General features: G+C 37.1%; 1 protein-coding gene across 1 annotated transcript; it reads left to right on the forward strand.

Annotated features, from left to right (window-relative positions):
* Positions 1–841: 841 nt before the first annotated feature.
* PDLIM3 (PDZ and LIM domain 3) lies at positions 842–14,511 on the forward strand (the record flags this gene model as incomplete). Its single annotated transcript, XM_010157153.1, has 6 exons — positions 842–926; positions 5,784–5,851; positions 9,136–9,399; positions 11,871–11,998; positions 13,122–13,233; positions 14,062–14,511. Coding segments are annotated over 6 exons (847 nt in total), but the record flags the coding sequence as incomplete, so codon positions are not given.
* Positions 14,512–14,895: the final 384 nt, after the last annotated feature.

Below are 14,895 nucleotides of genomic sequence, written 5' to 3' on the forward strand. Positions count from 1 at the left end.
CAGGGCTGCTCTCAATACATTCTCCTCCCAGTCTGTAATACTCCTTTCCAAACACAGAAGGTTGGGTTTTTTTCATACCAGTTAAAAAATTCCTGCAGTTAATTCCAGGTTCTGTTACAGACTGATATATGCCATTTAGCAACTCTCTTAGGAAATAATTTTTAAAATATGGTAAGTGTAATTGTGCCTATGAAATATGTTTGTTGCTAAAATTCTAAATATTTGTATTTATATAACAAACGTTACTAGATCAATATTTAACATTAATATTACACTATTTGAATATTAGCTGCCAAATTTCCCTTTGTCAGTGAAGACAGAATTGTAACTGATATTTGCATGTTTGCTATCTCTGCTTCAGTAACTGAAAGAATCATCTCTGCAACTTCAATTTACAACTGCACATATACTTTGCATGGATATTGCGGTCATAAAAAAAGAAATATATATTGTTCTATTTTAGGATTATACTAATATATTCACTTATTTGTATAAAGTATTCTGAGGACCCATCATTCCTTCTATCAACCCTTAAAAAGACAAAACTCTGAAAAGTTTGGGCAGTTGAGGCCAGAAAGGCACTAATTTCCCTTTGCCTTTGGTAACTACTTACAAATTATTTCCCATTGTTCATAGTATAAGTAATGTTTTAAAAAGTCAACACACTTTCAATATATTGTTTACATACAGTACACATGATATGTCATTGAAGTATTTTTATGTCAAAACATTTTAAAAGTATAGAACAAACTGCAAATTTTCTAGCTGCGTTACATTTTACAAGGACATACACAACTCCAGGAATTCAAGTTATTTAAATTCTGCCTTTCTTTCTTTCTAGGTCAGGAACTAAATTATGGTCCCCACAAGTTTCAGAAGATGGCAAAGCACATCCCTTCAAGATAAATTTGGAAGCTGAACCACAGGTATGAATTCTTAAACATTACCTAACCATTTCCACTTACTTCTTCACACTCTAAATGATCTCCCTTGTGGTCATTAAAATTCTTTGCATAGCACTTTATCTATTATCTGACAGTTTAAGTTAATATGAACCATCATGATTATGATATGTATGAACATCATTTTATCTGACTGAATGTTTTTGATTTTTCAGCTACAACTGAAACAAAACATTAACAAGTTACAACAGATAACTCATTTTTCTTTAAAACTCTACATATCACCATAGTTTTATTATGCTAAACTATTCTAGGAATGATTTACGTTTTAGATTGAATTCTTTCATCCAAGAACATCCATCACTGATCTCTCTGTGGAAAAAAATACAGCTTTTTTTTCTACGGCTGCTGAAATTTTAAATACAATTTTACTGCACGGTCGCAAGGCCCAGCAGTGTGTACACCAGTAGTGAGAACAGCGCAGCGTCACAGTTGCTTTAACCTCAGACGAAAAATCATTGCTCAACCCTAGCCCGTGGCGTTGAGGTCTTGGAGATGGTGATGTGAACCATGGAGATGGTTATGTGAAATCTGATAAACAACTAAATAGTGTGACTACTTGCAGCTATTGGAACAAGGAACCTCTACACTGTAGCAAACTTTTGCATTAGGCTGAGCATCCCCAAAGAGTCATTTGGAAACTGATACAGGCAATTGTTCCAGAACAATGAAAGCTCTTGCTATATTTTCCTCTGAGAAGAGGAAACTGAGGCAACAATTGTGATAAATAACTTAAAACAGTAAGTGCTGGACTGAGAGCACTCTGAGAAGATACACATTCCCACATAAGAGCCAGCCACCTAATTTTGTTAGTCTGGAGCAGCCTGTAGAGTGATGGATAAATAATAGGAAATAATAGACTACTTAAAGTATTACTAATACAACCGCATCGCACTCTGTATAAAAGCAATTTAGAACATAAGGTTCTCAAAGAACAAAATTAGGAAGAGAAAATAAAACAGTCTAAATGGTGAACTGTATCTCACAAAATTATTTTTTAAATCCCTCTGCTGTATTGTCAGTGTAAAACAATACTATGACCTGTAAATTTGTTCTCAGTTACAATCCCTTTAACCTCATCTACAATGAAACTGTTTCCATTATCACAATTTCTAGAATTGTTTTTATTTGGGCTTTTCTTTTTTGCTTCTATCTTTGACTTTGAACACTGTGTTCAGTGTGACTAGGCTTTTGGCTATGAAAGACATTATACATTCCTGGGAGATATATACGATGCACATAAATAAGTATAAAAATATTTTTTAAAAAATACACCATTCAGAAGTAAGTTTATAGTCTAGTACTGCTTATAATTGTTTTGAAACAATGTAACTGTGCTAGTCTATTTTTGAGGCCCTATCCCCTCTTCCCTAACAGCATTCAGCGACAGAGATTTTTAGTCACATGATACCTCCAAAATGTAAACATCTGTGTACTGTCATAGCAATTATGCCTAAGGAATGCCATCATATGGTCCGTGTTGGATGCCTTTTGACAGACTTTGGGGGCTACATACATACCATTTCTGATACCTATATCAATGTAAAATGTAGTTAGCCCTGCAAAAAAGGCCATCAGTCAGCTAGAAAAAAATTAAGAAACGCAATGCTGTAATTCTTGAATATTCCTGATTAGGAATTTCAACAACCTCCAGTTCTCATTTAGCTTTTGAACTAAAAGAGGACTTTTCACACATTCAATGAGATCCAATAAACACAAGAGCTGGACTATTTTTGGTGCTGTATGTTCTGTCACTGATATCTTATATGAATACACAAGTTAAAAAGAAAATGGAAGTTGAGTCTAACTAACTGCAAATGCTTCACAACTGTTATGTTGTAAACATACTACAATGGTGCCATGTCTTCTGTGCTGTTCTTTCGTCAACAAGAAATAAAAAAAGGGGATGAAATTACGATGTCCAGTAGTTTTGTTTGTTTTGCATCATACATGAGTTTAAATACATTTTCAATATCTGGGCATTATTATCCTTCATTAAGTAGACACGATCCTAAACACCATCAGATTATTTCCATTTACTAATACATTTTGTTAACTGCAACCCAGTCTATCAGGCAGAAACAAGGAATTGCAAGTAAAATCTTTGTGCTCATTTATATGATTGCTGCTTTCAGTAGCCTCTTACAGTGCCATGCTACTAAACATTTTCATTTAATAAACCTGCTTTTTACTGTCTGCATTTGCTGGTTGCACATTCTATATCGCCATGACTTTTCTTTAGGTCTGTTCCTAAATATATGTCTGAAACTGTTGTTTTAAATGAAAACAAAAGGGCCAATTCACATTCAGGTTTTCTTATATTTTATAAATAATTCACCAAACATTGAACAGAGACTTGATATTGTCTGAGACAGGACATTATCAAATTCTAAGGAATGAATAAAAATCTACAGATCTCAAAAATGGGTCCAAGTCTATCTAACCTGCTCTTACTATCTTGATTTATTCTGTGGGTTTGATTATGCAAATATCTATTTTGGGTTTTAGTAATAGGTTGTATATGTTCTAACGGGATTTTTTTTTCTAGCATTCCTAAAGGCTGAAGTAATTGCTTAAAAAAAGAGCATTTCTGCATTAAAAAAAAAAAAAAACAAACAAACCCAAAAACATTCAGAGTTTTATTTAGCAGAAGGAGACTAGTTTGTATAACTTGCAAGACATAAGTGAAAACCACCATTGCATCGGAATAATTTTAAAGCTGAAGAGGTTGGATTTGTCACCATTAAAAATACGTGATAGCAAATACCAGACAGCGTAAACTTCACAGTGATTAAGCCCAAAGCTCTGGTACCTACAATAAAAGCTTCGACAATTTGAAATAAACCTATGCAGCAGTAAGAGGATGTTGTCCACAGGTCATATCACACAGCGGGATAGCAACATACCTAGAGAAGTGGCCTTTAGCATTGTAGATGCATTCCTAGTACACCTACTGCACTCAGAAAACAGAGCCGAAGCAAAGAATTGGCAAAGATTTCTATGAAAATTGACGTATTAATGATCTGTGTTATCTTAACATTGCAAGTCCTGGTCTCTAAAGAAGAGACCAATTCAGATAGTAGAAATAAATTTGTTAGGAAAAAGAGCTTTTTATTACATGTTCAAGTTCAAGTGCTCTGGCAGCACTGCCTCCAAAGAATGCTGCAGGATGTCAGGAAAAGGTGATAAGGCTACAGCAGCAAACATTCTTCATCAACTAGTGCAGAAGGAAAAAAAAAAAATCCTCAGCAGATGACAGCACTATTTTTTCCAAAGTCCGTATTTCTGTGAATTAGGGATGGACCTGAGCTGAGAGGGACTCAACAGAGACTGTACTACACAGGCAAAATACAAATAAGTGAATTTTCACAGTCTTCATCCCTTCTGGCCCATCGCTACAAAAGAACATTATACGTTATCTGAAAGGTAATCAGAGCTTTGTTTCCACATCTCATCCCTATGAATTCCACAACTGGAGGAAATTATCTGGGCCAACAGTAAACAGAATAGGTATCCCAAGTAATAAACAAACATAGGCAGTATGATTTCCAACTTACCCATTTCTGGGTTTTACTTATTTATGATGATTTTGCATTATCTTTAAATGATAAAGCATCACCATTGTTGATGCACAGGTATGCTTCAAAGCATGGAGTAAGTTCAGAAGAATGACCTCAATCTGATGTACATTCAAGACTATTTCTGTTAAAAGAAGTGTTAAAAAACACATGGTTTTAAGCAAGAGGTTTGCAATAAAATCATCATACTTTTGCAAGTCCCTCCATCAGTATGTGACACAAAAAAGCAGAAGCCAGAGATTAGCAAAGCAATTAAGCTAAATATACATCAGTTTTTTTCTAAAAGAAGAAAGTACAGGGTGCAAAAATCTAGAGAACCATATGACAGGTTACTATAATATTCATCCCTCCAATTTCTTCTTCTAGCTGCATGCTATTTACAAACGTGAAATGCCTTCTGTTTGCCCTGAGGCAGGAAAACAATAGTCTCTGAATGTGTATGGCTCTCATGGCGTATAGAAAAACTCATGGAAAAATATAGTGTGCTTGCACCAGTTCAAAAATAACAAAGTCGCAAAAGTAAAAAATGCCGAGATTAACAATACTGATGATGTCAGGTTTACTCATTACTAGCTTTGGTGTGCATTGTAGCTTTGTGTATTTTGTCTGCCTATCATGTACAGGAATTCAAGCCTATTGGTACAGCTCACAACAGAAGGGCCCAGCCTTTTGTTGCGGCAGCAAATATTGATGACAAAAGACAGGTAGTGAGCTCCTCCTATAATTCTCCAATTGGGCTGTATTCATCTGGCAATATTCAAGATGCGCTTCACGGACAACTGAGGGGTCTCATTCCTAACTCATCGCAAACGTGAGTACTGGTATTTACTTCTAATACATGGTCATTTGTGGTCTATCACTCCATGTTTTGTTTTCCATTAAAAAGTCCAGCTCTTGCTGTTTTTTACTGATAATCAGGAGTTTGTTGATTATCCCAAGAAAGGATGATAAAGGAAACAATTTTTTCCAACACTGAAAAATACCCATTCAGCTCTGTCGTAGCAACACCGCAGGTAGCCAAAATCTGCCCTCTCTGTTGGGCTGCCACACTACCTACCCATCCTTCTCTCTTGTAACTGCTCTTTACTCTGAATGTGTTTGACACTACAGTGAGTGTATGTTGAGTACCAGGAATGTACAAGCTAAACACAGTTACAATTTTAAAACTTTGTTAGCTACTTTTTACCTAGAAATTTAGCGTTTATAGGCCAAAGAAATTATTTTAACCCTCTTTTCTTTACAGGATATGAACTACTTTGAACACAAGCATAATATTCGGCCCAAACCTTTCATAGTCTCAGGCCGAAGCAGGTTATAAACTCTGAGTGCTGTGCTGGATTTGGATGCATGGTGTTACTTTTTTTAATGGATACTCACCATTCACATTAATAAACCTACGGATGCATTTGAAATTTACTTATAGTAGTATATAGCCTAACACTGGTATTGAAAAAAAATATTTAAATGGTTGACTTGCAGAGATCAGGCTTGAAATTCAAATTTCAATTTCCAAAAGAAAGCGGGTCCACACTCCCATCTCAGTTATACTGGTATGAGTCTGAAGTCACTGTATTCGTGAACCTTGTCCAGTTTACAGCGGAGCACCAGATATCGTATCCTTCTAAATCTATGGCGCCCTGAAATTCTTCTCTTCAAATACAAATACATGTAATCTGTTAACTTGCTAAATAAAAGATAGCTGGTCATATAAATTATCTAGGCCATGCAGACATTTTCAGTTTGATTTTCAGCAGACCTCTGTTCAGAAGCCAACCTAATGCAGAGCTAAAACAGAACTATCTGATGCCACAGACATGCAAAGCTCTCAAATGCAGAAAAGCTTATATGTTTACATCTACCATGCTAGTGTAATATTCTTCTGTCATAACTGGGGATGAAATATCTCAATATTCATTACATTATTAAATACAGAGGGGGCAACACCGATGAAAAATCTGTGGCTAAAAACGCCAGGAGTCTCGGAAGTGCCCGCGTCATGCAGTAGACTGTGATGTTACCCTTTATCCCCTCTAGCAGTAGCTAGGTTCTACCAGTGGACTTACTGTTCTGCTCTTCATCTGGAAGGTTTAGAAAGGTTTCATTTCAATTATACTAATTGAAGTCTGACAAACTAGGCCAGAGAAACAGGATGGAGATTGATTCCAGTGTATGAAGGACAGTCTCATAGGGATGATCAGTTTTGTGAGATGTGTTAAGTTTTTCAACCACCTGAGTGATGAAGAGGAGACTGTAGAAGACGGATGGAGTCCCATCCTTCTGTGAACACGAACTATCAATGTACAACACCACCGCGGCAGTGCTCATCACTCCTTGCAGTCTGATTCAGGACAAATTACAGTCCTCAGCAAACATGCACGGCCTCTACCCACAGGCAGCACTTGCTTACTGTGCCTAAACTGACTTTTGGACCAGCAAGTACCATTTACAGGTACCTTAATCAGATTTACGGAGATCCAAACGTGTGTATCGAGAGCCTAATCTCCTATTTCAGAAACCTCAGTTACACAGTATTTTCCTGTGACAACGTTGAAGTAAATGGCCATTTTCCAGCATGTCAGATGTGGGAAAAAGCCTGCAAAAATTAACCTGACAGAAATGCAGCGAGTTTCAGAACTTGAGCTGGGCGAGGTCTGTCAGGTGTTCTAGCACAGGGGAAGTCCGTGTTTACAAACTGCAGAATCTCTGACAGGGGGTGTTCCCTCTACAAAACCTTGGTTGTCACACTGTCTGCTACGTTTTCAGTATATATCCTCTGCTCTACACAGCAAAACCCAACTGCCACCTTGACTGTGTATCCCTTTAGGGCAGAGAGCTAAGGCTAAACAGGACTTTGACTAAAAGAAGAACTGATTCTGGCCTGTGGGTTTGAGCTAACGGATTCGACATTAGCCATGACTTTGGACTTTACTCTGGCAAAGCTAACTGGAAATTATATTTAATACATGATTATATTTTATTTACACTTACAATTTATTCTGTTTTAACATTACTTTGGCTGCTCATAGCAAGAGTTTTGCTTTTCCTAGCCTTTTGCTGCTACTTTCCATTTACTAACACTGTCAGCACTGACAAAACTTACTCTGCTGCAGGACCTAAAGACGGTCTTGATTCTTCTAAAGGAAAGACAGCAAATTTAGAAGTTGCCTCTGTGTGAATGATGTTTCTGGCTCATGCTAGGCAATGATGCAAAACTGTACTTTTGCTTTAAGGCTTGCCAACCATTTCTGGAACTGGCTTTCTTTTGATATGTTTTTGATGGTAGAGTATATATTTTCCTTTACATTTTTAAGAAAGTGGTCCTACACAAATCAAAGGGACAATCTGGGGTTGTCTTGTCCACCCAAGAGTAGCTAACGAACAGAGTACTGTACTACCAAACTGGGAAACAGAGTATTCTCCCAGGTTCACACAAAATCATTCATCTTGGAAAAAACCTAACCCCAACCCTGCTATGCAGGTTGGAGGAAAGAGATTAAGCATTTATCATTACGTAGCTTGAATTTCACATAAATGGTAACCAATGACTGGGAAAGCCTAGGTTTTGAGCTGTTACACAGCAACAGCAAAGAAATATCCCATGGCAAAGAAAGCCTCTGAGGTGCTATGGAGAAAAGACTGAAGTGTTCAAAAGACACCAAAAAATATTTTGGGCTTAATGTTCACACTGTTTTACTAATCCTTTTCCAGAGATATCAAATGGGTGTGTAGTAACTTCAGTACTGCCAAGCAACGTTAATATTTCTAAAGAATTGTACATCTTTTTTATCATATAGAAATTACATGTAAAATCGACTTGAGAAGCAGTAAAACCAATTCTCTGAATACATATCCATTGTTCTTGTGAAGGACCACTTTACATTCTACTGGAACACTGTAATTTAGAAACGCAAAAGTATGCCTGGCTGTTTTAGTATCTTTTCCTCTTTGAAGTGTTCAACAGATGTTTAAAAAGAAAAATGTATTGTGAAACTAATTTTAAAAGATTAATAAATATCTGACTGTAGAATTTAAGGAAATCTAGGAAATGTCACCTTCATTATTTTACCCTACTTCATAGCAGACTCTTCAACTGCGGACTAAGATGGTTGTGAGTTACAGGACTGGAATGATGTGTCTAGGATTCCAGTACTGCAGGTGTTTATTCTGTCACAGCCGTGGACAACTCACATAAATTTGTATGCTACCCTTCTGTAGATGTTAAGAATTACTCATCGAGAATAAACAGTTTTAGGGAGGCTTAATTCTCAATAAAATCTAGCATTAAAAATGTAAAGCAAGGTTATGTTCTGAATTACTCAATCTATCAAAGAATTTTTACTATCTTTAAAGAAAATGCATGCCAGAATGTTAAGGACTGCCTTGGCAATCCTTAAGACTGGCATTGATACTTTTAACAGGGAAATACTTTTCAGTGAATACACATACTTTTGCTTTTCTCTACTTTCTATACTTTTGCTTTTCTGCATCTGTTCTATTTATGCTTTCCAGCCCTGTTAACATCACCGTATTCCTCTACTTTTGTCTTTATTCTCTGTAATCCGATACGCACTGCACACTCTTGGCTATTAACACAGTGGATGCAGCACTCCTTCGGGGATTGACTGTGGCAGTGGACGCAGTACCCCCTCTTCAATTAGCACGGTTAGCTCGATCTGCCCCACCGAGCTGAAAGCAGTGTCTAGGATGGCCCCTAACATTCCCTTGGAAATGGAGCTTCCCGGTGTCAAGATTGTACACGCTCAGTTTAACACACCTATGCAGTTGTACTCAGATGACAATATCATGGAAACACTGCAAGGCCAAGTTTCTACAGCTCTGGGGGAAGCACCCATAATAAGGTAACCTGAGCAGTATCTATAATATTTATGAATAACAAATTTAGAATATACAGCAGTCATGAGCTTTAATAATATCGCACTGTTTCTACGAAAATGGGCAAAAGGGTTAGAGAGAGCCTAAATCATTTAAAGCCATTCAATATTTCCATTCAAATATTATTAATTTATGATTTTTAATGCAAAGTATTAAACGAGTCTTTCAGAATTTGCAAATAAATATTTCATAGGAAATAATCTTACAGTTGTAGCTAATAAATAAAAACTGATGATACTAGCTGGACTGTTAGCTGACTGACCACTCCAAATCAAGATTCTGATTCCCTCCAGAATTCAGAACTATTTATAATTGCTGTCATAATTATTTACCTAATAAGAATTGTATAACCTATTAACACTTAATAAAATATTATTATTAACTCAAATTTTCAACTGTTGAAAATCAGGTTATGAGGCTTAGGAAATCCTGTAGATGTTTACAGTGTTCTAGATATTTAACTCCCATTCAGGACAACTCATTCAGTATGACTAGGTCTTGTCCAAAGAGAGCCAGAATTGACTTCGTAGGACTACTGATCCATCTCTGACTTGTGAATTTATCCATTGCAGTAACCAAAAGTCAGGTAGGAACTTTATGTGTAACAATGATGATTATGCGATAAAAAGTTTTAAAGCACTATTCACTTTTTTCAAGGGACAACTCATCACTCACCTTGCTTTAATTTTGCATACTAGTAACTTATTTTTCTGTTTTACAACACTAATTAAGTTAATAATTCATAATAGAATCATAGAGTCATAAAATGGTTAGGGTTGGAAGGGACTTTAAAGATCATCTAGTTCCAACCCTGGGATATGTAAGGTCTAAACTAAAGCTAATTACTAATATTTTAAATAAGCAATAATCACTGGCACCAATGAGCCTTCTTCAGCACCTTGCAGAATTGGGCTGTCACTAATAATATAAATCATGTTCGTATAGTATTTGTGTTCACTCTATTTGATGAAAACTGTAGCTCGTTAAGTCTTTGCAGAGTGATGTTACTCTACTGGGTGAATATTTATCCTCAATCACAACAATTAGAGAAGAATAAAAGAAAAAATTGCTTTTTCTTTGTTCTGAAATCATGGATTAAGCCCAGAGTAATCATATTTCACAAATGCCTGTCGTATTCCCAGTTTGAGAACTAATATCTACACAGGTTTGAAATGACTCTTTTGGTATGGGATTGATTTCCACTTTATATGCATTTAGAAATGTTATCTCACACCTTTGTGTCTGTTTTTTTTGCTTTCTGTATGTAATGGTATTATCACTTGATTGCTGTTTAGAAATAGGTTAATAAAGAGAAGAGAAGCAAGGGTTTAATTAGTTTTTACAGTTCTCACCAACGACTAAACCCCTATGCATTAAAACCTGTCACTAGAAAAGAAAGTGATAGTTGCTTCGCTGGCTTGAAGACAGATCAGAGAAATCCATTGATTGATGAAGAGGCAAACAATTAACATAAGCAACAGGGGTCACAGCCCAACTGCCACTGCTCTCACTGTGCCATTTGACAGCTGAGATGCCACCCTGGGAAACAAACCAAACCGTATAAAGCAAAATCCAGTCTAATTCCTTGTGGAATTAATTGCTTATTTCCAGTTGAAACTTACCTACGGTTTAACAAGCAGTAGGAGGACAATTGTGACAGGAGATTAAAACTGGACATTTATGCATATATCATATATTTGGACCTTTCTAATTAGTCCCAGTAACAGTTTGAAATCCACAGATGCCACATATTGAACTTAATTCCCGCTGGTGCATATAGTCATCTACTCTTCCTCTCAATGACTTAGGACGTTAGTTATCATGGTCAATTTAAAATATTCAGCACAGTTTAAAATACCATGAAATATTCTTGGTAAAATCTTTGGCTCACAGATCATTAAAAGTTTAACCATCAACTGTTGTTTGGACAATAATTTACTTTATCTTTTTAACATAAAATTGGCATTACAAAAAGCAAGCCATGTCCCACTGTAGTTTCTAAGGATACGAGCTGTGATTTTAGCAATATTCTTGAGGCCAGCTGCTGTGAAAATGGGACTTCTGGATACTGGACCAAAGAACACCTGGTAATACAACAGTTGATCACAGGAATGCAACTGCTTTGAGGTCAAACATAGGTACCAGTCTGTTTCCAAATGCCATTGGAGCCAGAACAGGCATTATGGAAATACTTTCATGAGTTTGTAGATACAGTTTTGCAACAAACGCACAGATTTATTTTTTCAGCACTTTTTAGATCAAGAAGAGGCTATATAAAGCAATGCTACCTGGAAGAAAGAGTCTTTCAGTAGCTGTAGAAACACACTGTCATTAGCTTTGTTTCAATATTTGAATCATATTCCATGCCTGGTAGAGCTATTGCTTTAAAGTCATGTTTGTTAAACTGCTTTACCCGCTCTTCCTCCCTGTGATACAGTGACCCAACTCCCAACGCAGTGCCTCAGTCTGACGTGTACAAGATGCTGCATGCCAACCAGGAGGAGCCCACTCAACCTCGCCAGTCTGGCTCCTTTAAGGTGCTCCAGAATTTAGTCTCCGAGGAAGGTGGTTAATAATGACATATTCTACCTGTTCAAAGCGTTTTTAAATGTTTGTGGGAAGGGGGAATCTGAGAAGAAAATATGGGAGATCAGAGCTACAAGAATTTCTGAAAGCCCACGTCACCCTGAAGCTTACAGATAGCACAGCAGCCTCCTAACATCGTCCCCCTTGCTTTTATAGCTAACCGTCTCCTGTGTGGCTAAAGTGGGGGCATTAATCACATTTTTCAGGATCTCCTCTCATATTTTATAATCGTTAATGTCCAAAGTTGACTTTAACTGAGTGATGAAAAGTTTTATGTGAGAGAATTTTTGGGACGAGCTGCATAAACTCCTGACACCAAGAAAGAAAACACTCTCTTCCTCATCCAGGAAAAGAGAAATTTAAACCAACTCCTACAATACGTTTCACCCATCCCCTCTTCGTTCTAAATAAAAATTGAAGAGGACAATATAATTACAGTCATATTTCCTTCAAATGAAGAAGTTTTGAAAATAACATTACTAAAGACTGCAAGTTTGATATATTTACAGGAAGTGTAAAGAATAAAATGCAACCAAAATTTGCCTGAAAAGTAAATATTCAAAGTTTTTATTTTTATATCTCAGTACTTACCAGAAAAAGGGATACATACATATAAATGTATATATATATATACACTATTGTGGGATTTTGCTTGGCATTTTCTTATATTTTGCTATAAGTTTGTGTCTATATCATGTTACTAATCTTCCCGAATTTGATGTATGGCTAGTTATATACATAAGAAACTTTCTAACAATAGGTCTTGACTATGTTATGTTGCTGTGTTAAAGCCAAATCCACCTCCTTCTCCTGCTACACCACAGACCTGCCATCAGAAAATTAGATGCTGTCTATGAGGCAGGTTGAACTCTACATATAATCCCTTTGGTACTTGCTTTTTGGCTACAACCACACAATATTTTTTCCCGCTTCCAAAGAGGTGGAATCTGTCTCACTAAACTTGTACAGAGAAACTTCAGTGTTTGTAGATATAAGTGAAAGCCCGTAAATACATCCAGAAGTGTATTTACAGCAAAAGTACTTAACTGCATCAGATGCTGTAATATTAGCATGTACCTAAGAAGATTGTTTTGGTTCTCAGATGGACGCCCCGTGGGTACAAGAAGTGTGAAAGCACCTGTCACAAAGATACCTACTGCCATGCCTGGTGTCCAGAAAGTGCCACTGTGTGACAAGTGTGGGAACGGGATTCTGTAAGTTGTTTCTTCTTAGTTTTAGATATCTCTAGTTCAAGCACGTGTCCTCAAACCCCACCACAGACTACAGGAATGCTTTCCCAGGGGTGGTCTTGGTCTCCATCTGTACTAGGAGAAAAATTTTTCTAGAGAATGGAGATATAAAAATACATTGTTCTAATCTCAAATTATTAGCCTGTACCTTAGACACTTTCCATACAGATTATCTCAGTTTTGACAATGTACCGCCAAGGCTTTAACTAAGATTGCTCAGGACCTTTTGCAAGTCAATCATTAGCACATACACAACGAGACCAGCAGTTACCTGTGCTGCGGTGCCTCGGGCTCCGAATTCTCCAAAGTCTCTTGGTAGTGTAAAGCATCCATCTCCCAAGCCAGCGGGAGTATCCAGAAAGCTCTGTGGGCCTATTTTAAAACTACCAGATTTCTGTCTGAAGGAAAGTATCACTAACTAGCAAAGAGCACAGGTAAAGATGACCTCAGAGGAGAGTCGGTGAGGAACTGTGGGTATTAAACTCATTTTGTCACCATTCTACCAGGTTAGACTGTACTTTCTGTGTTGTAGCCAAACTAACACGTTTCTTCAAACTCTAGTTTTCCAATGAACGATTTAACTATGTGATCAACTCTACGGTTCTTTATGTCATTTACTCAAACCCAGCTTCCAACCTTAAGTTATCTAGCAGTTGGGAAAACTGCCAGACAACCAACCTAAAAGCCTGAAGACAAATACCTAGACGTGACTTTGTGTCACCCTGTAGCTGCTTCTCACTTCAAATTCCTATGAATTAATTGGGTTTTTTCCTTTTCCTTGTTTCCATGCAGAGGAACAGTGGTGAAGGCACGTGATAAATACCGGCACCCAGAATGTTTTGTGTGCTCTGACTGCAACCTCAACCTGAAGCAAAAAGGCTACTTCTTTGTGGAGGGCCAGCTGTACTGCGAAGCTCATGCACGAGCTCGCATGAGGCCACCAGAAGGATACGAAGCAGTTACCGTTTACCCAAAATGCTAGTCTTAGGGCAACACGCGAACACATGCATGCACACAAAGAGCCATTAACAGCTTAGAACTGCAGTACAACTGTCAGGACTTCTGCCCGATCCCAAAGTAGCAGCTTTTAAACCTTGTCTTGTGGGATTCTGAGGGAGATGGAAGTCCCTGTTAGCCAGCAGTAGCATATTGTACCAGTAAAATTCTGCTAAAATACCATCTTTGAAGTTGCCAGTGTAACTCACTGAAGTATAAACTAAACCAGCTGCACTGGAATAAAAACCAAAAAGTGACACAGCTGAGGTATTCCATGATTACTACAGTATGTAATTAAGACATTGTTTTTAACGTAAATTAAGTATCTGTGCAAACACCAAAGCCACCAAAGTGTTGTAAGGCTGGGCCATAAAAATGTCAAAACTTGACAGATCATTAGAAAAGCAGCTATTTTACATGGATCTTACAAAACAAGCAGTTGTTCATGTCTGCTTCCACCATCCATTATTCAACTACCATTAATGTATGCCAAAAATAGATTCTGCTTACTTTGCTTTGAATTTAGGGTTATATTGACTTAATTTTCTGATGCAGTAACTGTGATAAGGAATAAATGTCAAGTCATACAATACAAAGGCTAGCATAATAAAAGACTGTTTAGTAGGAAGC

This window comes from Eurypyga helias, unplaced genomic scaffold (assembly GCF_000690775.1).
Source record: "Eurypyga helias isolate BGI_N326 unplaced genomic scaffold, ASM69077v1 scaffold18228, whole genome shotgun sequence".
Classification (NCBI taxonomy): Eukaryota; Metazoa; Chordata; class Aves; order Eurypygiformes; family Eurypygidae; genus Eurypyga; species Eurypyga helias.